This window comes from Leguminivora glycinivorella, chromosome 10 (genome assembly GCF_023078275.1).
Source record: "Leguminivora glycinivorella isolate SPB_JAAS2020 chromosome 10, LegGlyc_1.1, whole genome shotgun sequence".
Lineage (NCBI taxonomy): Eukaryota > Metazoa > Arthropoda > Insecta > Lepidoptera > Tortricidae > Leguminivora > Leguminivora glycinivorella.
Window position 1 is genome coordinate 1,085,362 of NC_062980.1, and position 22,818 is coordinate 1,108,179.

Genomic DNA, 22,818 nt, shown 5'->3' on the forward strand with positions numbered 1-22,818 from the left:
CGAAGTGATGAATTTTAAATACGTGACATAGGTATGCTGAACGCGACCGAAATTGACCGTCTATATTTATTCTAGTGTAGGTATGTATGCCCTGAATGCAGGGCAATAGCTAGGTATTACTAGGTCACTCCGTGCACTAGGTCACCCGGGCTCCAGGCCGCGAACATCGAAGCTCGATTGCGGACATCTTTCTCTGTCAGTCTGTCACCCTATGAGGAAAAGAGAAAGATGTCCATTATTTGCGAGCTTCAGTGTTTGCGGTAGACCCTCGTCGTTAGCTGACTGAAATCAAAACATTGAAAATTGGGTGTTAATTTGTTTATATCCATGCCTACTCGATATGTTGCCATAATGAATGGAAAAAAATTGCCAGTTTAGAATTTCGGTTTATTTAACCTCTGGTTGACGATATGCTAGTTTACTCAGTCAGTTTACTTAGATCAACTTGAACATTGCAAATCATGTAAAAACTATAAATCGTCACTACTTTGAAAAAATCTCGTATCTCACGCTGCTCCTCAAAGTTAAAACGCAGTAAGTCTATATGCATACATACATACATATTACAATTCCATACATACTTACTACAATTTTCTTTTCATTAACAGACGAAGATACAAGTTTTTTTAAAAGTAGTGACGAAATATGTACGTGTTGCCTAAAATAATTTGTTTTTACAAGCTTTTATTTAACTTGCCTTGTTATAGTATGTTAGTTTGGGTCAAAACGTAGAAGCTAAGTTTGACCCACTTCCCGGTTTCCGATTGAGCTGAAATTTTGCACACATATGTAAATCACGTGACAATGCAATATTATGGTATCATGGAGCTGATCTGATGATGGAGCAGAAAGGTGGCCTTAGGAACTGTGTTATGAAACGTCGTATCCCCATCGAGTAAGGGGTTTTTAGAAACGTCTCGGAGAGCAGTAGATAAATGTTGAAAGAAAGCTACAGTCGGTGATAAAAATTTGTGCCAAAAATTTTTTTTTTGCAATTGGCGTTCCATTGCTCATTCTTTATTTGTGCGTGGTAGCGTCCACAAGTCGGTCTAGTTACATTTCAAATTTACCTAGTATCAAAACTACCTTCTACCTCGATTGCACAATTTGCACATGCAACCTTGTTAACTATATCATAGTGTTTACCACAGAGCTTGTGAACTGGGAATAGTCGACATGTAACCTGTATCGGCTTCGTTACTCGCCTCTTGTTTACTGTAAACTAGACATGAAGCGAATTCAATTGAGAAGTAATAGCGGATGAGGCTTGATCCAGTTGATAAATACCTAGTACAGTTACAAATAGGTTAAGGTGGGTTTGGGCCATTTTTTTCAAAGTTGTCCACCCCACCTTTTTTTGGTTTTGGAAATTTTTATGTGGTTTCCACTCAGAATCGCGAGCTGTACAAGCTTGGAGTCTTGTGTATTAAATAAAAATCTGTGATCTTAGTAAAAGCTTCTAATCAAAGTTCCACAATAGGTACTTAAAAGTTAAAATGTATGAAAAATTAAATAATTAAATATTAGTGAAGCGCACATGAGCGTATCTCAGAGCTAAGTGGCTCGCTAGGTGAGTAGAGAGGCGCGGGGCGAGGCATTCGGACTAACAGGTTTGGAGGTCCCCGGTCCCCGCTTCCTCTTCTGTGGTAGACGCCGCAACATCCTGGGGGCCCTTGGAGGCGTCAGCCTTCAAGGATTGATGGTCCTCGTCCAAAAGAGGGCAGAGGTATCTTACACCTCGCTTGTAGGTACCCGTGGCAGTAGCAATTTCAGCTACTCGCGCAATCCCGTCTGCGCCAGGAAACAGCTTGGCTATCCGTCCAAGCCGCCAGTGCATTGGAGGGGTATTCTCTTCCTTGAGAAGGACCAGATCACCCAATTGAAGAGGTCGTCCTGGAACACGCCACTTGGCCCGTTGCTGGAGCTCGCAGATGTACTCCATTTGCCAGCGGCGCCAGAAGTGCTGTCTCAATGCCTCGAGCCTCTGAAACCTGTCTAAACGGTTTGGGTTTAGATCCGCGAGGGTCGGCGACGGCAGCGAAGTGAGCGCGCGGCCGATGAGGAAGTGACCAGGAGTCAAAGGTTGGAAGTCGTTTGGAGAGGACGATAAAGGGCATAAAGGACGACTATTTAGGATAGACTCCACTTGATTAAAGAGAGTTGCCAGCTCTTCGTAAGTTAAATGAGCGTTCCCTAATATGCGCTTGAGGTGAAATTTGGCAGATTTGACTCCTGATTCCCACAAGCCACCAAAGTGAGCTGAGTATGCCGGTTGAAATTTAAATTTGATTCCCTCATTCGCTGCAAAATTGCAAACTGTATCTGAGTTTGATGAGAGATAATCGCTAATTTCTCTGGCCGCTCCTACAAAGTTACGTCCATTATCGCAAAAGATTTCGCGTGGTCGTCCTCTACGAGAGATAAAACGCCTTAGCGAGAGAATAAATGAGTCCGTAGACAGCGAACTAACTGCCTCTAAGTGCAGACATTTGTACCTAAAACAAACAAATATCGCTAAATAACATTTCGTAATTTTGCAACCTCTGCCATGCCTATCTGCAATCATAAAGGGTCCAGCGAAGTCAACGCCGACGCTAATAAAGGGAAAGTCAGGAGTTACGCGCTGAGAAGGCAGAGAGCCCATCAAAGGAGCAAAGGTATTGCCGGCTGCGCGGCGACAGGTGACGCATTGCTGCGACACGGTGCGCGCGAGCGCGCGGCCCGACACGGTCCACACAGACTCGCGAATGGCGACAAGAAGTAGCTGAGGTGGAGCATGCAAGAGACGGACGTGCTCCTGCTGAAACAGCAATTTAGTCAGTCTGTGTTTGGCATGTAAAAGCATTGGATGGCGTTTGTCAAATGCATAAAAAGAGGAAGACAGACGTCCGCCAACTCTGATGAGTTTGTCGTCTTCGTCGTAAAATGGGTTCAACGATGAAATAGGGTTTTTAGGGCCTAGAGGTTGCTTGTCACGCAACAATTTTAATTCTTGAGGAAAGCTAGACTGCTGTGACAAAGCGACCAATTTTTTGAAAGAAACATCGAGCTCCTCAGGTTGTAGCACACCCGTAGTTTTGTTGGAAGAAGGGCGGGAATTGTGCGCAAACCTAAGTAAATATGCTACCGAACGTTGCAAGGTTTTTAATTTAGAATACCGATCGAAATCAATTAAATTATGGGGTTCAGAATCGCTCGTTATCGCGACGTTAACCTTTAGTTCGGGTAAATCGAGTTCCGAGTTGAGAGAGAACTGAGGCCAGTTATTCTGTGGCTCATACAAAAAACTTGGCCCGTTCCACCACATTTGCAAATCAGGTAAGCGACCAGCTTCGACTCCTCTAGATGGGTAGTCAGCCGGGTTTAAAGCGGTCGGAACGTGACGAAACTCACTGCCCTCAGTGAGTTCCAAAATGTGAGCCACGCGATTGGCGACAAACGTTTTTAATTTTGTTTGGTTCATTTTGAGCCATGCAATTACAATTGACGAGTCAGTCCAATAAAATTTCTGTGCGATCTGGCAGCGCAACGTCTTGGAAACAGCTGACGCGAGCTGTGCGCCTAGCAGGCAAGCACACAATTCCAAACGCGGCGTAGTTGTGGCCTGGACCGGTGAGACCTTAGCCTTTGCGCACAGCAACCTGACTACACAGTCGCCCTTATCATTAGTCGACCTTAAATAAATACATGCCGCGTATGCTACTGAACTCGCATCACAAAATACGTGCATTTCGATGTGATTAGGCGAGTCGCAAAGGACGTGGCGAGGTACATGGATCGAAGTTAAAGACGCTAAACCGTTAACAAAGAATTGCCAAGACTCGTTTATATGGCTAGGCACGGGAACATCCCAGTCAATTTTTTCAAGCCACAGTTTTTGAATTAAAATTTTAGGTATAATCGTCATTAAACATAAGAGGCCTAACGGATCGAATATTTTACACGAGTCCGATAAAATTGACCGTTTTGTGGGGTGGCCGACCTTGGCAGAATATTGAGTAGGAAAATGAATGATGTCTGCCTCAGAATCCCAGCCTACGCCCAACGTATGTGAAGACGAGCTAATAATCAAGCTACCTTTATTATCGTTCGAGCCTTGTGAGTCATTTAGAATTGACGATAAGTTTGAGCGATATTTACGCAAGGGAAAACAGCCAGCGGCCAGCGCACGCTCAACTGAGTCTTTGATGTAACGCAATTCCTCCTCTGTGTCTGAGCCTGTTAATAAATCATCGACTAGAAAATCATTTTGAATTATAGTTTTAATTTTTTCATCTGCGCATTCCTCACCCAATTGCCATAAACAGCGTGTGCTTAAAAAACTAGCACTCGAGTATCCGTAAGTAACTGTATTGAGTCGTAAAGTTTTTAAAGGTTCATTCTCATTGGAGCGCCAAAGAATTAATTGTAAATCGCGGTCGCACTCCTGAACCATGACCTGGCGATACATCTTGGCGATATCACCAGTCAAAACATATTTGTAGGTACGAAACCTCAAGAGAATATTAAATAGCGAATCTTGAATTGTTGGCCCAACCATCTGTAGATTATTTATTGAATAGCCAGATGTGGTGGGGGCACTTCCATTGTAAACAACACGAAGCTTCGTAGATTCGCTGGAGGGCCTTTGCACAGCATGATGCGGCACAAAAAAAGAGGGGTCAGGAATGTCAGAGTCGGACACAGAGAGGTGACCTAATTCGGCATATTCATTAATAAATTGCTCGTAAGCCGATTTTAATTCAGGATTGCGTTTAAATCGCTTCTCTAATGCATAAAACCGTTTTTTAGCGAAGCGATAGGAATTGCCTAAACAGTCGGGTTCCGTAATTAATGGCAAACGCACGTGAAACCTTCCGTTATCATCGCGATATGTGTGAGTGACAAAATGTTGCTCACATTCTGCCTCTAAATCTGTAAACGGTTGGCTAGGTTGGGGCACTTGCTCCAGCTTCCAGAATTTGGTGAGCGAGTCGTCAAGGTCTTCATTGGTCGTGTACAAATGATTGCACTGCAAAGGAGAATTTAAAGACCTATCGTTGAACATCAAAAATGGGTTATATTTACTAACCACTAACCAACCTAGTTTTGATTTGCGCAAAACAAGCGAATCGTGCCCTAAATCAATTTGCTCGCCCCCTACCAAGGTCCAAAAAACATCACCGCCAATTAAAATATCTACGGGACCCGGTCGATTAAACTGAGGATCGGCGAGTTTTTTATTACGCGGCCACTTGATGTTGGTGATATCAATAGGCTTTAGCGGCAAACTGCTGTTAATTTTGTCCAAAGCTAAACATGCGATGTCGAATTTTATATTTTGATCATGTTTAGATCGAATTTGAACGAAACAACGCTCGGGACTATTGGCTATAGGAACGTCAGATAATCCGAAAAGATTTTTATCACTGGGCAGCGGTGCCAATTGCAATTTTTGTTTATAATCTTTTGTGACAATAGAAGTCATACTTCCACAATCTAAAAACGCGCGCGCCGTTACGTAACTATCAGTAGCCGGGCTATATATGTCTACGTACGCGGTAGGTAAAAGTACCTGGTCCGAATGCGATACGGTCATATTAGACGACAACCCGGGAGCAGGCGCGGGCGCGGGTGCCGACTGCGGCAGAGGCGCGTCTACGGGCGAATCTGCAACCTGAGGAGTTTCCCTATGCAGCAATGTATTGTGGCGCTTCTTACATGTTTGACAAGTAGCTACTCTGCAGCGATAAGAAGTGTGCCCCTTCCGAAGACAATTAAGACAAAGGCGTAACCTTGACGCTCCGGAGATCCGGTCTTCAATGGACAGGGACAGGAATGACGAGCAATCGTAAATACGGTGCTCGCCGCCGCAGAACACACAGGCAGGAGGAGAGGCCGCGGCCGAAGTGGAGGGGGTGGCTGAAACCGCAAAACATTTGGTGCTAGACTTCTCACGTTTATTATTAGGCGAGGCAGCAGGTTCGCGTTTATTATTATTATTCGTAATAGACTTATCAAATTTATTACGCTGAACCGATTCCAAAACGTCAGCACGTCCCTTTAAAAAACGATTAAAATCGGCCAATGACGGCAAGTCGTCATTTTGAAACGAATTATTTTTAAATTCCTCCCATTTTAAACTGGTGTTGCTGTCAAGTTTACTTGCGACCATATGAATGAGAAGCGTGTCCCATTTATCAGTAGGCTGGCCCAACGTATTTAAAGCTCTTAGGTTTTTAGACACATGATCCACTAAATAACGCAGGGACTTGGGCGATTCACGACCTATCGCTTGCAAATTAAACAGGGAGTTCAAATGGTTGCTAATCAGCTGTTTTTTGTTGTCATATCTCTCGCATAGGAGACGCCAGGCCTCAGCGTAATTACCGTCCGACACTTCTAAATTACTTATTACTTGAGCCGCTTCACCTTCTAAATAAGAGTTTAGGTAGTGAAACTTGTGAATCGGCTTGACGTTGTCGGAACTGTGAATGAGAGAATCGAATGTGTCTCTGAACTCGAGCCACTTAAAATACGAACCATCGAAACTAGCGATTTTAATCACAGGCAAACGAAAATTTAAACCATTACATGTGTTATCGTGTCCACAGTTACTTTGAACCTCAGACTTTACGCTGGCGAAATCAGATCTTTCAGCTGTCCTATCAATGATCTTCTGGGCCGTGGCAATAAGAGAAATAAAATCATTTTCCATCTCTTCTCTTATGTCAATTTCGGCTTGCATATCTGATGTAGTCGAAATCTCTATTTGGGTTTGGACCTGGTCAAACTGTGTGAACATAGCGCGAAAACGATCCAACTTCAAAGAAAGTTCGTCTACATCCTTTGAGGAAATATTTTCCTGAGAATTTAATTCAGCGATGTAATTTTTAAATTTGGTAATACGTCCTTTAATTGACGTTCTAGTAGGGATCAGAGTAGTCATTTTAATTGTTAAGATCTGATTTCAATTAAAACAGCGAATGAGAAAATTAAAAATAAATAAAATTGTATAAATACGTAAATTTGGCCTAAGTTCGCAGTCACAGTGGTTGGCTCGGGCGGCAACAGTGCTGTGCGGAATGCAGGAGTCAGCGGAAAGCGCGGCGCAGCTGTGCGGAGTAGTTGTTGTTGCCGGGCAGATGCGGCCGGGCCTTATCTGTAACACGATTGCACAAACACTTGTATTTTTTGCGTTTAGATTTAACTGCGCAAAATAAGTTAAACCGCTGTACACTATTTGTAGGTAAATTAAAATTATAATAAGCGCATGAAATGAAGAAATGCTTTAGGTATAATTTATGATACCTAAGTAGGTATAGCGTAATTTTTAATTAAGATTTATGAAAATAACTAATAAGAAGGTCACTCAAATAAGCGTTTTTATGCTTCTTAAATAGTTTTAAATGCTTAATTTAGCTCAATAGGCTTTAAATGTGGCTCTAAAGCAGCGACTAGCAATTAAAGAGAATACGTGTGATTGCGTCACTTGTGCAAAAAAAACATACAATTAACTTTAAGCACAGTAAAGAGTGAAGAATGGCAAAGCTAATTAATCAAGATGGGGGGGAAAATACGACGGAAAAATAGGAAAATGAAGGAATGGTGCACTTCCCTTGCTAAACCTTGGCTGCGGCGTGATTTGACCGGCGGGCTTGAAGTAAGGGGGTTTGCAACTTCCACAAAATGGCGTCGTAAATGTCCGTTGTCTCTATGCAGTCCCACTGGCGTCGTAGAAAACTGTAGTCCAAAGGGCGTCGTGGAAAAATACTGCGTAGACACTGGCTCATCCAAATATTTCCACGTTGATGCTGTTGCCTTCTTCAAAGTAAAATTCCGTGACTCGGGCAGAAGCTTTCAAATCGGGCAAATATTTCCTCAAAGGATGTAGACGAACTTTCTTTGAAGTTGGATCGTTTTCGCGCTATGTTCACACAGTTTGACCAGGTCCAAACCCAAATAGAGATTTCGACTACATCAGATATGCAAGCCGAAATTGACATAAGAGAAGAGATGGAAAATGATTTTATTTCTCTTATTGCCACGGCCCAGAAGATCATTGATAGGACAGCTGAAAGATCTGATTTCGCCAGCGTAAAGTCTGAGGTTCAAAGTAACTGTGGACACGATAACACATGTAATGGTTTAAATTTTCGTTTGCCTGTGATTAAAATCGCTAGTTTCGATGGTTCGTATTTTAAGTGGCTCGAGCAGGGATCGGAACCCGTTCCCAAATACCATTTGATATCGTTCTTAAACCGTTACCTATAAATTTTGTTCAATGGGAACAAAATAATTTCGGTTACGGTTCTTATATCGTTCCCTAAACGAACGGTTCATTATAAATTTTGTTCAGTGGGAACAAAATAATTTCGGTTTCGGTTCTTATTTCGTTCCCTCAAAGAACAGTTCCTTACAGTAACGTTTAAATGAACGAACAGAATTTTAGCGTTCCTAAAACCAATATTATTTCGTTCCGAGCCGCGCGGGAGTAGGTATAGCGACTGTAGCGAGCGCCGGAGCCGAGCGTTTTCGCCGACGCACGAGCCGCCTTTCGCTGTCTCTTTTTCACAGGAAGTTCATGTATATTTCTGTTTCGGTTAGCCGGCCGGCCGCGGCCGGCAATGAAGGTGAAGGTAGGTTGTTTGTTTTGTTTACTTCATTTACTTGAGTTGCAACTTTCGGCGTATAAACAGCGAACGTGCAGTGATAGTGTATGCTTGATATTGAAACTATTAGGATAGGAAGAAACAGCATAGAATATACACCATGTATAAAGGGCGGCAAATTTTAAAATTGTAGGGCTCACCGGCCAATTGTCTTCATAAAACCTGTCTACTTAAAGTTTCACGTTAACGGAATCATTAAAGGATTAAGACGATACAGGAGGCAAGCACGAATTCAGATTTTTAGGTCTTTATCGCCGTCGCGTTGACGGGGGCGGAACCCACAGAGAGGCCCTGTATAGTAAAGTTGTGTGTGCGCGTGGCGCACGCACACAGACGCGTACGCCGGCGGCGCAAGTACTCGCGCTCGAGCCGACCGGCGCCCGCAATCGCTCTCTATAGTCTCTATCTATATTTCTCTAGTTTTGGACTTCTGATTTGCGTATAGTTTTGGACTCCGTGAAGTATACTCGTACTGATTTGAATAGAATGCAAATTTGTCATATTTTAGGTATTCTAAATATTATTCCTTACCTTATACATAATGTAATTATCTTAAAAGGAATCATGATACCGAAATAAAGTTATTCGGTATGTAAAAAACTAAAGCCTTTTCGATGTCAAAAAGAAAGTTTAAAATAATTTTGTGATAAAGTAAATATTTTCTGAAAGGATTGGGTTATACCTAGGGATTGCAATAATATAAAATCCGGATTTCCGGATTATTTTTAGGGCAAAATCCGAACTCCGGATTAAATCCGGATTTTTTTAATAACTAAAGCCTGACAAGTTTTTATTTGACCCTGGAAGAGTGTCGCTACAAATCGTTTTCATATGGCAATAATGTGCCGACGTCATGTATAATCGGGACAGAGAGTACTGGGTTTCGTTTCGCGTTAATATTTGTAGAAAATTAAAGCATGGTTTTAGAGAATGACAATTTAATAAGCTAGGTTTGAAGACTTGCTACTTCCACACAGCCTAAAATTCATGAAGCTTGTGCCTGTATCGAAGTCGTCGATGTTTATTTTCTTCTTACGTGGGACCTTGTTTTGTACTGGTGGCGATGATGAAACGGCCTCCTTATTTCTTTAAATATTTTTCACGGCAGAGCTAAATACAGACACCATAAATAAGAACAAAAAATATATTAAGCTAAATCGAAACCAACTAATCATTGCATGAGAACATTATTAGGGTGCCTGCCCCCCCTACACGTAAAGTGGGGAGAGATTTTTTTTCATTTCAACCCTGACGTGTGATATACCTATTGTTGGATAGGTATTAAAAAATGAATAGGGGTTTACTACTAACATTTTTTGATATTGTTAATTTTTTCGGAAATAATCGCTCGGAAATGTATGGGACATTTCAGAGGTAAACTTTTGTATGGGCTTTGTCAGTCCCGGTATCTATCGTCCTTGATATTAGGCAACTACTGAAATAATATTTGTGTGCTCTAATTCAATGTGCACCTCTAACGACTCTTACGCAGTGGCCATTGAGGCCAATCAATTAAAGGTGAGGAAACAGTCTCAGCTGTTGCCATTAGATTTGGTGAAAATAACATTGATCGCGTTGGATATGGTAAGTATGGTTAAGAAACTAAAGCCTGACCAGAAATATAAATAACGATTGTCAGGCAGGAGTGCGCTGTTATTCTGATGTATGGAGTGACAGTTCAGTATAGTATGATGACTATGAAGAAAATAGTTTTAATGAAATTCCGCTACATGGCGCGTAGTCATATATTTCTGGTCATGCTTTACATGTGTATAAAATAAAACAAAACTTATGAATCTTATGATATAATCTTTCCAGTAATTGCCTATGGGAAAATAACATTGTAGTTACCACTGGTAACAACTTAGTGGTAACTCTGACTAGTGGAATAACCCTTATTTTATAACGATATTTCACTAACGAATGTACCAAAATATGATTGACTTTTACACTGAAGCTATAATTATGATAGAGTACACATAATCTTGATACACATTTAATAATATTTTTCTATTTTATTTTCGAGATCTTCTAAACAAGCCCGTAAATTCTCTTCGGGAACTTGTTCTAACTTTTTCTTATAACGACTGCAACTATATTACGCTTGCATGAACAAGGGCACATCGCGTCCGGTTCCGGTTCACTATAAATGGATTGCATGGGTTGTGCTCTCTCAAGGACTGCATCTTGGTCCTTAAAAACATTTAAAAACATATCACTATTACAAATTCACACAGATTAAGTAACACACATATTTATACAAATTAGTGCAGATTATATTTTATACAGCTTTCTCACACTATAAGCACTTACATCCAACTCAAGGTCATCAGAATCGCTTGGATATGGGGTAGTTTTTTCTCTATATATATTTTTTTGAAGGCTAGATCTTCATCATCTATGTCAAAGCTTTTATCTGCAATAAAAATATCTTATTTATTTTGCATAAGTACTTACGTTTCTAGAAAATTATTACAATAAGTTACAAGCTTTTGAGAATTGGGCCCTTGGTGTATCTACATGGAATACACAACTGTAGTTGGCGAGTTTATTAGTGTCTACACTGTCTACAGACGACCAAACCGACCAAGGTCCAACAAGTACGGGATTGTAAGAGCGGGAGAGCTACGTCAACCGGGGTGGCTTTAGGAAAATTTGGGGTTACTTTGATGGTATTTGAACGGCTTTAAAATTAACATCATTCATTATTTACTGAAACTGTTCATGTAATTAGTAGATAGATAATAGATCAATAAATATTCTTGTAAATCTACCATAGAAAATCGCGAATTTACTTACAGTATGACTTTAAAACTAAATTTTCAAAGTCACCCCTGCGTTTTAAAGCCACCCCGGTTGACCGTATAAGGCTTTCTCATTTTTTTACAAATAACTGCGTCCCTAATTGACATATGTCGGTACGGTCGCCTGTAAGTGCCTACTTTAGGAGTGACACCGAATAGGGCTTGTATTGTAATCCGGATATATCCGCTGATTTTGAAATTCGGATAATTTGCACGTTAAAATCCGGATAAAACGAATAATTCGAATATTGTGAATGACAGAAATACCATTGCAATTTTTAAGAAGCTCATTTGGAAAACAAATTTTAAAGTAAAATTAACACATTTACGATATTAAAGCGATTTATATCAAAAATTACTCCTTGAGTGGCACTACTACCTTATTTAATAATAGTCATACTAGTTATGAAAAGAAAGCTGCACTTTTGGATGGAAGCAAGTCGCTTTGCATGGTGATAGTAGACATCATAGTAAACGATTTTTTCCGAGGATATCGAAATTTCATCCCTTAGGAAGCCGAGCGTAGCGAGGTGTTTTATGAAAATTAAAAAAATTCTATCTTTTTATTGTATCGTCCGATTTTGACAAAACGTATCTCAAATGAAAGGTATTAATTTGTGTAATTTAAAAAAAAATACAAAGAAAAAAAAATTAAAATAAAAGTAAGAAAAAAATAAAAAAAAGTAATTTTCCGTCTCGCACTGAATAACTTCAAAGAATGACAGACAAAATGTACAATGTCGATATACAATTTTTTTTAATCGAAGACAGATAAATTTTTAGTTGAAAACTGAAGACCGCATCGAAATCAGATCAGCATTTTTTAAGATACAAGTTGCCAAAGTTGGGAAAGATCGCTTTATATGGCCACTTTGAAATTCCTTTGCCAGAAAGTCAGAAATAATACCTATGTTTTTCGGACACAGAAAAATACATAGTAACAGTACACATCAAAATAAAATTAAAAATTCCGAGGATATTATAATTTCATCCCTTAGAACGACGAGCGTAGCGAGGTCGGTTACGAAAACCGAAAAAAAAATCTTATTTTTTTGTACGTCGTCCGATTTTGACAAAACATGTTTCATTTGAAAGGTATTACTTTATGTAACTTAGACATCATAATAAACAATTTTTTACGAGGATATAAAAAATTCATCCCTTGGAAAGCCGAGCGTAGCGATGTCTGTTACGAAAAACAAAAAAAAGGCAGTTTTTTTTATTGGATCGTCTTTGTAAGGGTTTCTAAGGAATGAAATTTTTATATCCTTGTAAAAAAATGTTTATAATGATGTCTATTACCTATGCATACTTTTAACTGTAAGAAAAATATAATGTTTCTGACTTTCTGGCTAAGGAATTTATATTATAACTATTATAAGCGACCATATAAACAAACTAAGCCAACTTTGACAACTTGCATCTTAAAAACTACTGATTCGATTTCGATTCGGTTTTTAGTTTATAATCATGCATTTATTTGTCTTTAATTTAAAAAAATCATATATCGAAATTATACACCGTGTCTACCGTTTTTTGCGGTTATTCAGTGTGATACGAAAATTAAGGTTTTTTTTTTAAAATCTTACATTTTTTTCCAATTTTTTTCAATATTTTTTTTAAGTTACATAAAGTAATACCTTTCAAATGAAACATGTTTTGTCAAAATCGGACGACGTACAAAAAAATTAGATTTTTTTTTCGGTTTTCGTAACCGACCTCGCTACGCTCGTCGTTCTAAGGGATGAAATTATAATATCCTCGGAATTTTTAATTTTATTTTGATGTGTACTGTTACTATGTATTTTTCTGTGTCAGAAAAACATGTTATTTCTGACTTTCTGGCAAAGGAATTTCTTCAAGGATCTTTCCCAACTTTGGCAACTTGTATCTTAAAAAATGCTGATCTGATTTCGATGCGGTCTTCAGTTTTCAACTAAAAATTTATCTGTCTTCGATTAAAAAAAACTTGTATATCGACATTGTACATTTTGTCTGTCATTCTTTGAAGTTATTCAGTGCGAGACGGAAATTTACTTTTTTTATTTTTTTTGTTACTTTTCTTTTAATTTTTTTTCTTTGTATTTTTTTTAAATTACACAAATTAATACCTTTCATTTGAGATACGTTTTGTCAAAATCGGACGATACAATAAAAAGATAGAATTTTTTTCATTTTCATAAAACACCTCGCTACGCTCGGCTTCCTAAGAGATGAAATTTCGATATCCTCGGAAAAAAATCGTTTACTATAATGTCTACTATCACCATGCAAAGCGGCTTGCTTCCATCCAAAAGTGCAGCTTTTGGCCAAAAATTCTCCATAACAAGTATGACTATAAGTAAATAAATAATAAACAAAAATATTGGGGGACATCTTACATAGATCAACCTAGCCCCAAACTAAGCAAAGCTTGTACTATGGGTGCTAGGCGACGATATAAATACATACTTATATAGATAAATACATACTTATATACACAGAAAACATCCAAGACTCAGGAACAAATATCTATGCTCATCACACAAATAAATGCCCTTACCGGGATTCGAATCCGCCGGGACCGCGGCTTAGCAGGCAGGGTTTTTTTCATGAATATTTGTGGATAATCTCATGTAAATGTATATCAATTTAACTCAATCAATCAAGTGACACTGAGTACCGTATCAAACGCTGCACTTTCATTATTGTTAGCATCCGAATACATTATAAATAAATAAATAAATTGCAAACAGAACTAAAACTGTTCAAATTTTCTGACAAAAAGAAGTCTTCTATGTATCCCGCGGCGGAAGACCTGTTTAGTATTGAACTGCAGAACAAGATGAAGTAGTTAAGCAGATACGCTTTTACATTTTATCCTTTCAAAATAGGTTGCAAGTGTTGCAACACCAAAACTTTTTCGCTGTATACGTAACATTTACATACATACATGTAGGGGTGGTACCCTAATAAAACATTTTTTTCCATTTTTTATTTTTGCACTTTGTTGGCGTGATTTATATACATATTGCTACCAAATTTCAGCTTTCTAGTGCTTACGGTTACTGAGATTATCCGCGGACGGACGGACGGACGGACGGACGGACGGACGGACAGACAGACATGGCGAAACTATAAGGGTTCCTAGTTGACTACGGAACCCTAAAAAAGGCAAGAATGAAATAACTAAGTAACCTAACCTAACATTAAGGTTACGAACAACAGCTCAAGCCTGATTATAAAATAACAATTTCCTACGACGTGTTTTTCGTATCGTAGTACATAATTATGTTACTAATTATGAGATTTATTAAATAAAATAAAAAATATTCGAAATATCCATTTTATCCGAATATCCGGATTTTCAAATATCGAGTCGAATCATCCGGATTTCGAATTGGACGGATAATTGCAAGCCCTAACACCGAACCACCGGGCAGAGTTTCAGTATTTAGGTTTATGAAGGTTTAGTATAGGTAAGTACTTACTCAGTGGCTCATTCTGTGCATCGATCAAGTCATAAATATCATCATTAGTGCCCCTTTCACTCGCAGCAGTATAAGAACATTGGATGAATTGGGATTCTTCGAGTTCTGGGACACGGGAGTGTTGAATACTAAAAACAATTTATTTTTGTGACTAATTGCACATTTCACATCTTTCATTGTGACGTTTTTAGACTAAGGGCCCGTTGCATCAACCACATTTGACACACACATCATCGTCACGCAGCAGACGCCTATGGAACTGTCCATACAATAAAATTTAACGAATGCTTTAACGGTGACAGACGGTTTGGTGCAACTGACCCTAAAGGTCCATTGTTGATAGTAGCTGATGTAATTTCTATGGTAATTGACTATCTACAGTACCAACGACACAATTAATGGGAAAGTAGTGTATATTGTACACACGCGTACGCACACGCACACGCACACGCACACGCACACGCACACGCACACGCACACGCACACGCACACGCACACGCACACGCACACGCACACGCACACGCACACGCACACACACACACACACACACACACACACACACACACACACACACACACACACACACACACACACACACACACACCTGAGATGACCGTACCAAGGTCAAATAAGGATGCTCGCTCTTGCTAATAGCGGCGTCCCGTCCTTATTTGACCTTGGACTGTACGATTGCCTGTAAATAAATACTTAAGCGTCGTGACATTACTTAAATTTTAAAATCGGTAAAATTGAAAGCACTAAGTTAAAAGAAAAAAACTTACTTCATTGTGGTTGTGGTGCAGAATGTTTTCGACGTATTTGTTTCGTTCGACGCCACGTTTACTCACCGCTAGTCTCAAATCAAACTAAAGTTACTAAAGTGATGGCCGTGGCCGACACCGCTTGCACTGTTCGTTCAAATTCTTGGAAATAGAAAAACCGAAATAATTTCGTTCCTGCGAACTGTTCTTTAAAGAACGTATCATTTAATTCCGTTCCCGCGAACTGTTCTTTAAAGAACGTATCATTTAATTCTGTTCTTCGGAACAGTTCTCACTCATAAACGTTCGTTCACTGAACGAAAAAGAATACCGGTTAATGGAACCAGAAACGCTAAAGTAAAGTTCTCGGGTCAACGTACGGAACCGTTCCGAAAAAAATACCGGTATCCGATCCCTGGGCTCGAGTTCAGAGACACATTCGATTCTCTCATTCACAGTTCCGACAACGTCAAGCCGATTCACAAGTTTCACTACCTAAACTCTTATTTAGAAGGTGAAGCGGCTCAAGTAATAAGTAATTTAGAAGTGTCGGACGGTAATTACGCTGAGGCCTGGCGTCTCCTATGCGAGAGATATGACAACAAAAAACAGCTGATTAGCAACCATTTGAACTCCCTGTTTAATTTGCAAGCGATAGGTCGTGAATCGCCCAAGTCCCTGCGTTATTTAGTGGATCATGTGTCTAAAAACCTAAGAGCTTTAAATACGTTGGGCCAGCCTACTGATAAATGGGACACGCTTCTCATTCATATGGTCGCAAGTAAACTTGACAGCAACACCAGTTTAAAATGGGAGGAATTTAAAAATAATTCGTTTCAAAATGACGACTTGCCGTCATTGGCCGATTTTAATCGTTTTTTAAAGGGACGTGCTGACGTTTTGGAATCGGTTCAGCGTAATAAATTTGATAAGTCTATTACGAATAATAATAATAAACGCGAACCTGCTGCCTCGCCTAATAATAAACGTGAGAAGTCTAGCACCAAATGTTTTGCGGTTTCAGCCACCCCCTCCACTTCGGCCGCGGCCTCTCCTCCTGCCTGTGTGTTCTGCGGCGGCGAGCACCGTATTTACGATTGCTCGTCATTCCTGTCCCTGTCCATTGAAGACCGGATCTCCGGAGCGTCAAGGTTACGCCTTTGTCTTAATTGTCTTCGGAAGGGGCACACTTCTTATCGCTGCAGAGTAGCTACTTGTCAAACATGTAAGAAGCGCCACAATACATTGCTGCATAGGGAAACTCCTCAGGTTGCAGATTCGCCCGTAGACGCGCCTCTGCCGCAGTCGGCACCCGCGCCCGCGCCTGCTCCCGGGTTGTCGTCTAATATGACCGTATCGCATTCGGACCAGGTACTTTTACCTACCGCGTACGTAGACATATATAGCCCGGCTACTGATAGTTACGTAACGGCGCGCGCGTTTTTAGATTGTGGAAGTATGACTTCTATTGTCACAAAAGATTATAAACAAAAATTGCAATTGGCACCGCTGCCCAGTGATAAAAATCTTTTCGGATTATCTGACGTTCCTATAGCCAATAGTCCCGAGCGTTGTTTCGTTCAAATTCGATCTAAACATGATCAAAATATAAAATTCGACATCGCATGTTTAGCTTTGGACAAAATTAACAGCAGTTTGCCGCTAAAGCCTATTGATATCACCAACATCAAGTGGCCGCGTAATAAAAAACTCGCCGATCCTCAGTTTAATCGACCGGGTCCCGTAGATATTTTAATTGGCGGTGATGTTTTTTGGACCTTGGTAGGGGGCGAGCAAATTGATTTAGGGCACGATTCGCTTGTTTTGCGCAAATCAAAACTAGGTTGGTTAGTGGTTAGTAAATATAACCCATTTTTGATGTTCAACGATAGGTCTTTAAATTCTCCTTTGCAGTGCAATCATTTGTACACGACCAATGAAGACCTTGACGACTCGCTCACCAAATTCTGGAAGCTGGAGCAAGTGCCCCAACCTAGCCAACCGTTTACAGATTTAGAGGCAGAATGTGAGCAACATTTTGTCACTCACACATATCGCGATGATAACGGAAGGTTTCACGTGCGTTTGCCATTAATTACGGAACCCGACTGTTTAGGCAATTCCTATCGCTTCGCTAAAAAACGGTTTTATGCATTAGAGAAGCGATTTAAACGCAATCCTGAATTAAAATCGGCTTACGAGCAATTTATTAATGAATATGCCGAATTAGGTCACCTCTCTGTGTCCGACTCTGACATTCCTGACCCCTCTTTTTTTGTGCCGCATCATGCTGTGCAAAGGCCCTCCAGCGAATCTACGAAGCTTCGTGTTGTTTACAATGGAAGTGCCCCCACCACATCTGGCTATTCAATAAATAATCTACAGATGGTTGGGCCAACAATTCAAGATTCGCTATTTAATATTCTCTTGAGGTTTCGTACCTACAAATATGTTTTGACTGGTGATATCGCCAAGATGTATCGCCAGGTCATGGTTCAGGAGTGCGACCGCGATTTACAATTAATTCTTTGGCGCTCCAATGAGAATGAACCTTTAAAAACTTTACGACTCAATACAGTTACTTACGGATACTCGAGTGCTAGTTTTTAAGCACACGCTGTTTATGGCAATTGGGTGAGGAATGCGCAGATGAAAAAATTAAAACTATAATTCAAAATGATTTTCTAGTCGATGATTTATTAACAGGCTCAGACACAGAGGAGGAATTGCGTTACATCAAAGACTCAGTTGAGCGTGCGCTGGCCGCTGGCTGTTTTCCCTTGCGTAAATATCGCTCAAACTTATCGTCAATTCTAAATGACTCACAAGGCTCGAACGATAATAAAGGTAGCTTGATTATTAGCTCGTCTTCACATACGTTGGGCGTAGGCTGGGATTCTGAGGCAGACATCATTCATTTTCCTACTCAATATTCTGCCAAGGTCGGCCACCCCACAAAACGGTCAATTTTATCGGACTCGTGTAAAATATTCGATCCGTTAGGCCTCTTATGTTTAATGACGATTATACCTAAAATTTTAATTCAAAAACTGTGGCTTGAAAAAATTGACTGGGATGTTCCCGTGCCTAGCCATATAAACGAGTCTTGGCAATTCTTTGTTAACGGTTTAGCGTCTTTAACTTCGATCCATGTACCTCGCCACGTCCTTTGCGACTCGCCTAATCACATCGAAATGCACGTATTTTGTGATGCGAGTTCAGTAGCATACGCGGCATGTTTTTATTTAAGGTCGACTAATGATAAGGGCGACTGTGTAGTCAGGTTGCTGTGCGCAAAGGCTAAGGTCTCACCGGTCCAGGCCACAACTACGCCGCGTTTGGAATTGTGTGCTTGCCTGCTAGGCGCACAGCTCGCGTCAGCTGTTTCCAAGACGTTGCGCTGCCAGATCGCACAGAAATTTTATTGGACTGACTCGTCAATTGTAATTGCATGGCTCAAAATGAACCAAACAAAATTAAAAACGTTTGTCGCCAATCGCGTGGCTCACATTTTGGAACTCACTGAGGGCAGTGAGTTTCGTCACGTTCCGACCGCTTTAAACCCGGCTGACTACCCATCTAGAGGAGTCGAAGCTGGTCGCTTACCTGATTTGCAAATGTGGTGGAACGGGCCAAGTTTTTTGTATGAGCCACAGAATAACTGGCCTCAGTTCTCTCTCAACTCGGAACTCGATTTACCCGAACTAAAGGTTAACGTCGCGATAACGAGCGATTCTGAACCCCATAATTTAATTGATTTCGATCGGTATTCTAAATTAAAAACCTTGCAACGTTCGGTAGCATATTTACTTAGGTTTGCGCACAATTCCCGCCCTTCTTCCAACAAAACTACGGGTGTGCTACAACCTGAGGAGCTCGATGTTTCTTTCAAAAAATTGGTCGCTTTGTCACAGCAGTCTAGCTTTCCTCAAGAATTAAAATTGTTGCGTGACAAGCAACCTCTAGGCCCTAAAAACCCTATTTCATCGTTGAACCCATTTTACGACGAAGACGACAAACTCATCAGAGTTGGCGGACGTCTGTCTTCCTCTTTTTATGCATTTGACAAACGCCATCCAATGCTTTTACATGCCAAACACAGACTGACTAAATTGCTGTTTCAGCAGGAGCACGTCCGTCTCTTGCATGCTCCACCTCAGCTACTTCTTGTCGCCATTCGCGAGTCTGTGTGGACCGTGTCGGGCCGCGCGCTCGCGCGCACCGTGTCGCAGCAATGCGTCACCTGTCGCCGCGCAGCCGGCAATACCTTTGCTCCTTTGATGGGCTCTCTGCCTTCTCAGCGCGTAACTCCTGACTTTCCCTTTATTAGCGTCGGCGTTGACTTCGCTGGACCCTTTATGATTGCAGATAGGCATGGCAGAGGTTGCAAAATTACGAAATGTTATTTAGCGATATTTGTTTGTTTTAGGTACAAATGTCTGCACTTAGAGGCAGTTAGTTCGCTGTCTACGGACTCATTTATTCTCTCGCTAAGGCGTTTTATCTCTCGTAGAGGACGACCACGCGAAATCTTTTGCGATAATGGACGTAACTTTGTAGGAGCGGCCAGAGAAATTAGCGATTATCTCTCATCAAACTCAGATACAGTTTGCAATTTTGCAGCGAATGAGGGAATCAAATTTAAATTTCAACCGGCATACTCAGCTCACTTTGGTGGCTTGTGGGAATCAGGAGTCAAATCTGCCAAATTTCACCTCAAGCGCATATTAGGGAACGCTCATTTAACTTACGAAGAGCTGGCAACTCTCTTTAATCAAGTGGAGTCTATCCTAAATAGTCGTCCTTTATGCCCTTTATCGTCCTCTCCAAACGACTTCCAACCTTTGACTCCTGGTCACTTCCTCATCGGCCGCGCGCTCACTTCGCTGCCGTCGCCGACCCTCGCGGATCTAAACCCAAACCGTTTAGACAGGTTTCAGAGGCTCGAGGCATTGAGACAGCACTTCTGGCGCCGCTGGCAAATGGAGTACATCTGCGAGCTCCATTTGCCAGCGGCGCCAGAAGTGCTGTCTCAATGCCTCGAGCCTCTGAAACCTGTCTAAACGGTTTGGGTTTAGATCCGCGAGGGTCGGCGACGGCAGCGAAGTGAGCGCGCGGCCGATGAGGAAGTGACCAGGAGTCAAAGGTTGGAAGTCGTTTGGAGAGGACGATAAAGGGCATAAAGGACGACTATTTAGGATAGACTCCACGTTGATGCTGTTGCCTTCTTCAAAGTAAAATTCCGTGACTCGGGCAGAAGCTTTCTTAGCGTGTTTAATCAATTTAGATCACGTCGGGGTCACCATGTACAAGCTTGGAGTCTTGTGTATTAAATAAAAATCTGTGATCTTAGTAAAAGCTTCTAATCAAAGTTCCACAATAGGTACTTAAAAGTTAAAATGTATGAAAAATTAAATAATTAAATATAAGTGAAGCGCACATGAGCGTATCTCAGAGCTAAGTGGCTCGCTAGGTGAGTAGAGAGGCGCGGGGCGAGGCATTCGGACTAACAGGTTTGGAGGTCCCCGGTCCCCGCTTCCTCTTCTGTGGTAGACGCCGCAACACGAGCTCTTTCAATCGTAATAGGAGAAAAAAGTGTACCAAGTTTTTTTCCCCATTCCGTTACCATTTTTTCATACATTTTGTATGGCGGTAACGGAATGGAAAGTCTGAAAAATGTATGAAATCTTGGGACATTTTTTTTCTCCTAATCAGGATCGAAAGACCTCGCGATTCTATGAATCGTGTAAAAAATACTTAGGACTACCTACATAGGACATTTTTCACTGGGGGCCAAAGTATATAAAGGAACTTTAGAGGCGGGCTAGATTTACACCAAAATTGCATTTTTAATAGAGTGCTGGCCATATCACACACTATTATGAAAGAGTGGCTGCGGGCCGGAAACAAAGCCTTCGCGGGCCGGACTTGGCCCGCGGCCCGTACCTACTTTCCCCAGCACCACAGTATAAAACCAGTAATAACTCTTCTTACAAACTTCACGCCGCGCGGTGTGTCCCCCTCCCTCCCCTCGCATGCGGCGAAAACATGCGAAACTGGTGATTATTGGGCTGGACAGTCGGGGCCGCGTTTGCGCGCTGTGTTGACGTGTTGAGTTCGGGAGAAAATGACGTCAGCACCGAAGACATATTTTCGTTACTGTAGTGTTTATGGGTGTATGGAAAGTTCTCAAAATGCGGAAATGTCATTCTTTAGAATTCCTAGACACCCAGAAAAGTAAGTGGTTGTTATATATTTGCAGTGTTAGGTACATTATTGCTTACGTAAATGGCGTAAAAGTGAGATTTAAAGCTAGAATGACACATTAAAATCAATAAGGATTTATCTGTAACGACATTTAGGTAGATGCTGCGATCTATCTAGCTCGAAAGTTTGGTACCTACTTAAATATTGTGCAAACATCTATTCAAACATTTTATGTAAATATGATTTCGTCAGTATTTAAGAAACAAATACGTACTTGAATCTTTATTAGATAAAAAGGTAGAAAGAGCGTTGGTACTAGCATAGCGCCATACACAGTTACTAATACGAGTAGGACAGTAGGTACCTACGTTTCTAGTTCAAACGAATCTTTTTTTTATTGTGATGGATTGGGTGTATTCTAGAGAAAACATATAAAATGAACACTTAAATTAACGCTTTTGCAATTATTGTTACACAATCTACTATTGCGCGTACGAGAGTAATATATTTATAATGATTTTTTGTATCTTCAATACTGACTAATGTGGTGTCATGACGTGGTATTGTTATACTAAAACCTACTTACAGTTAATAGTACCTATTAGATTTACAACAACTTACATTGTACGAAGTCGATTATAGTAACGTTGTACAACCCTGCGTGACCTTGCGCAGTAGTAACGACCGCGCCGCCGCTGCCGGAGATTAACTACTGATATATCCTTATACTGTGCCAGCACTGCTCCAAAATATATGAAAAGGTACAATAAATTAAACTATTTAGGAAATAAGTAATAGACTTTAGATTTTATCGTGCTTTTGGTAATAATAGTGTGCCTGATTTCGAAATTATCTCATAAATATTACAAAATTTTGGTATTATAAGTAATCCTGATAGGGTGTCTCGGTATCTTTATAGATAATA

At 40.7% G+C, this 22,818-nt stretch overlaps 2 protein-coding genes across 4 annotated transcripts in view; one reads left to right on the top strand and one right to left on the bottom strand.

The window, feature by feature from the left end:
* Nucleotides 1-22,818, top strand: part of LOC125230696 (histone deacetylase 4) — a 207,383-nt gene that overhangs the window by 45,689 nt on the left and 138,876 nt on the right.
* Nucleotides 1,535-20,884, bottom strand: LOC125230691. 3 transcript variants are annotated; one of them, XM_048135945.1, is made up of 2 exons: nucleotides 20,711-20,884; nucleotides 1,535-1,960 (listed from the first exon to the last, which is right to left on the bottom strand). In XM_048135945.1, the coding sequence occupies exon 2, from the start codon at nucleotides 1,940-1,942 to the stop codon at nucleotides 1,604-1,606; it is 339 nt and encodes a 112-aa protein (XP_047991902.1). In that variant the 5' UTR covers nucleotides 1,943-1,960; nucleotides 20,711-20,884; the 3' UTR covers nucleotides 1,535-1,603. The 3 variants fall into 3 exon arrangements, with proteins under 3 accessions (XP_047991902.1, XP_047991903.1, XP_047991901.1); XM_048135946.1 differs by having other exon boundaries at nucleotides 1,535-1,942; nucleotides 20,693-20,884; XM_048135944.1 differs by lacking the exon at nucleotides 20,711-20,884 and adding an exon at nucleotides 7,003-7,214 and having other exon boundaries at nucleotides 1,535-5,901.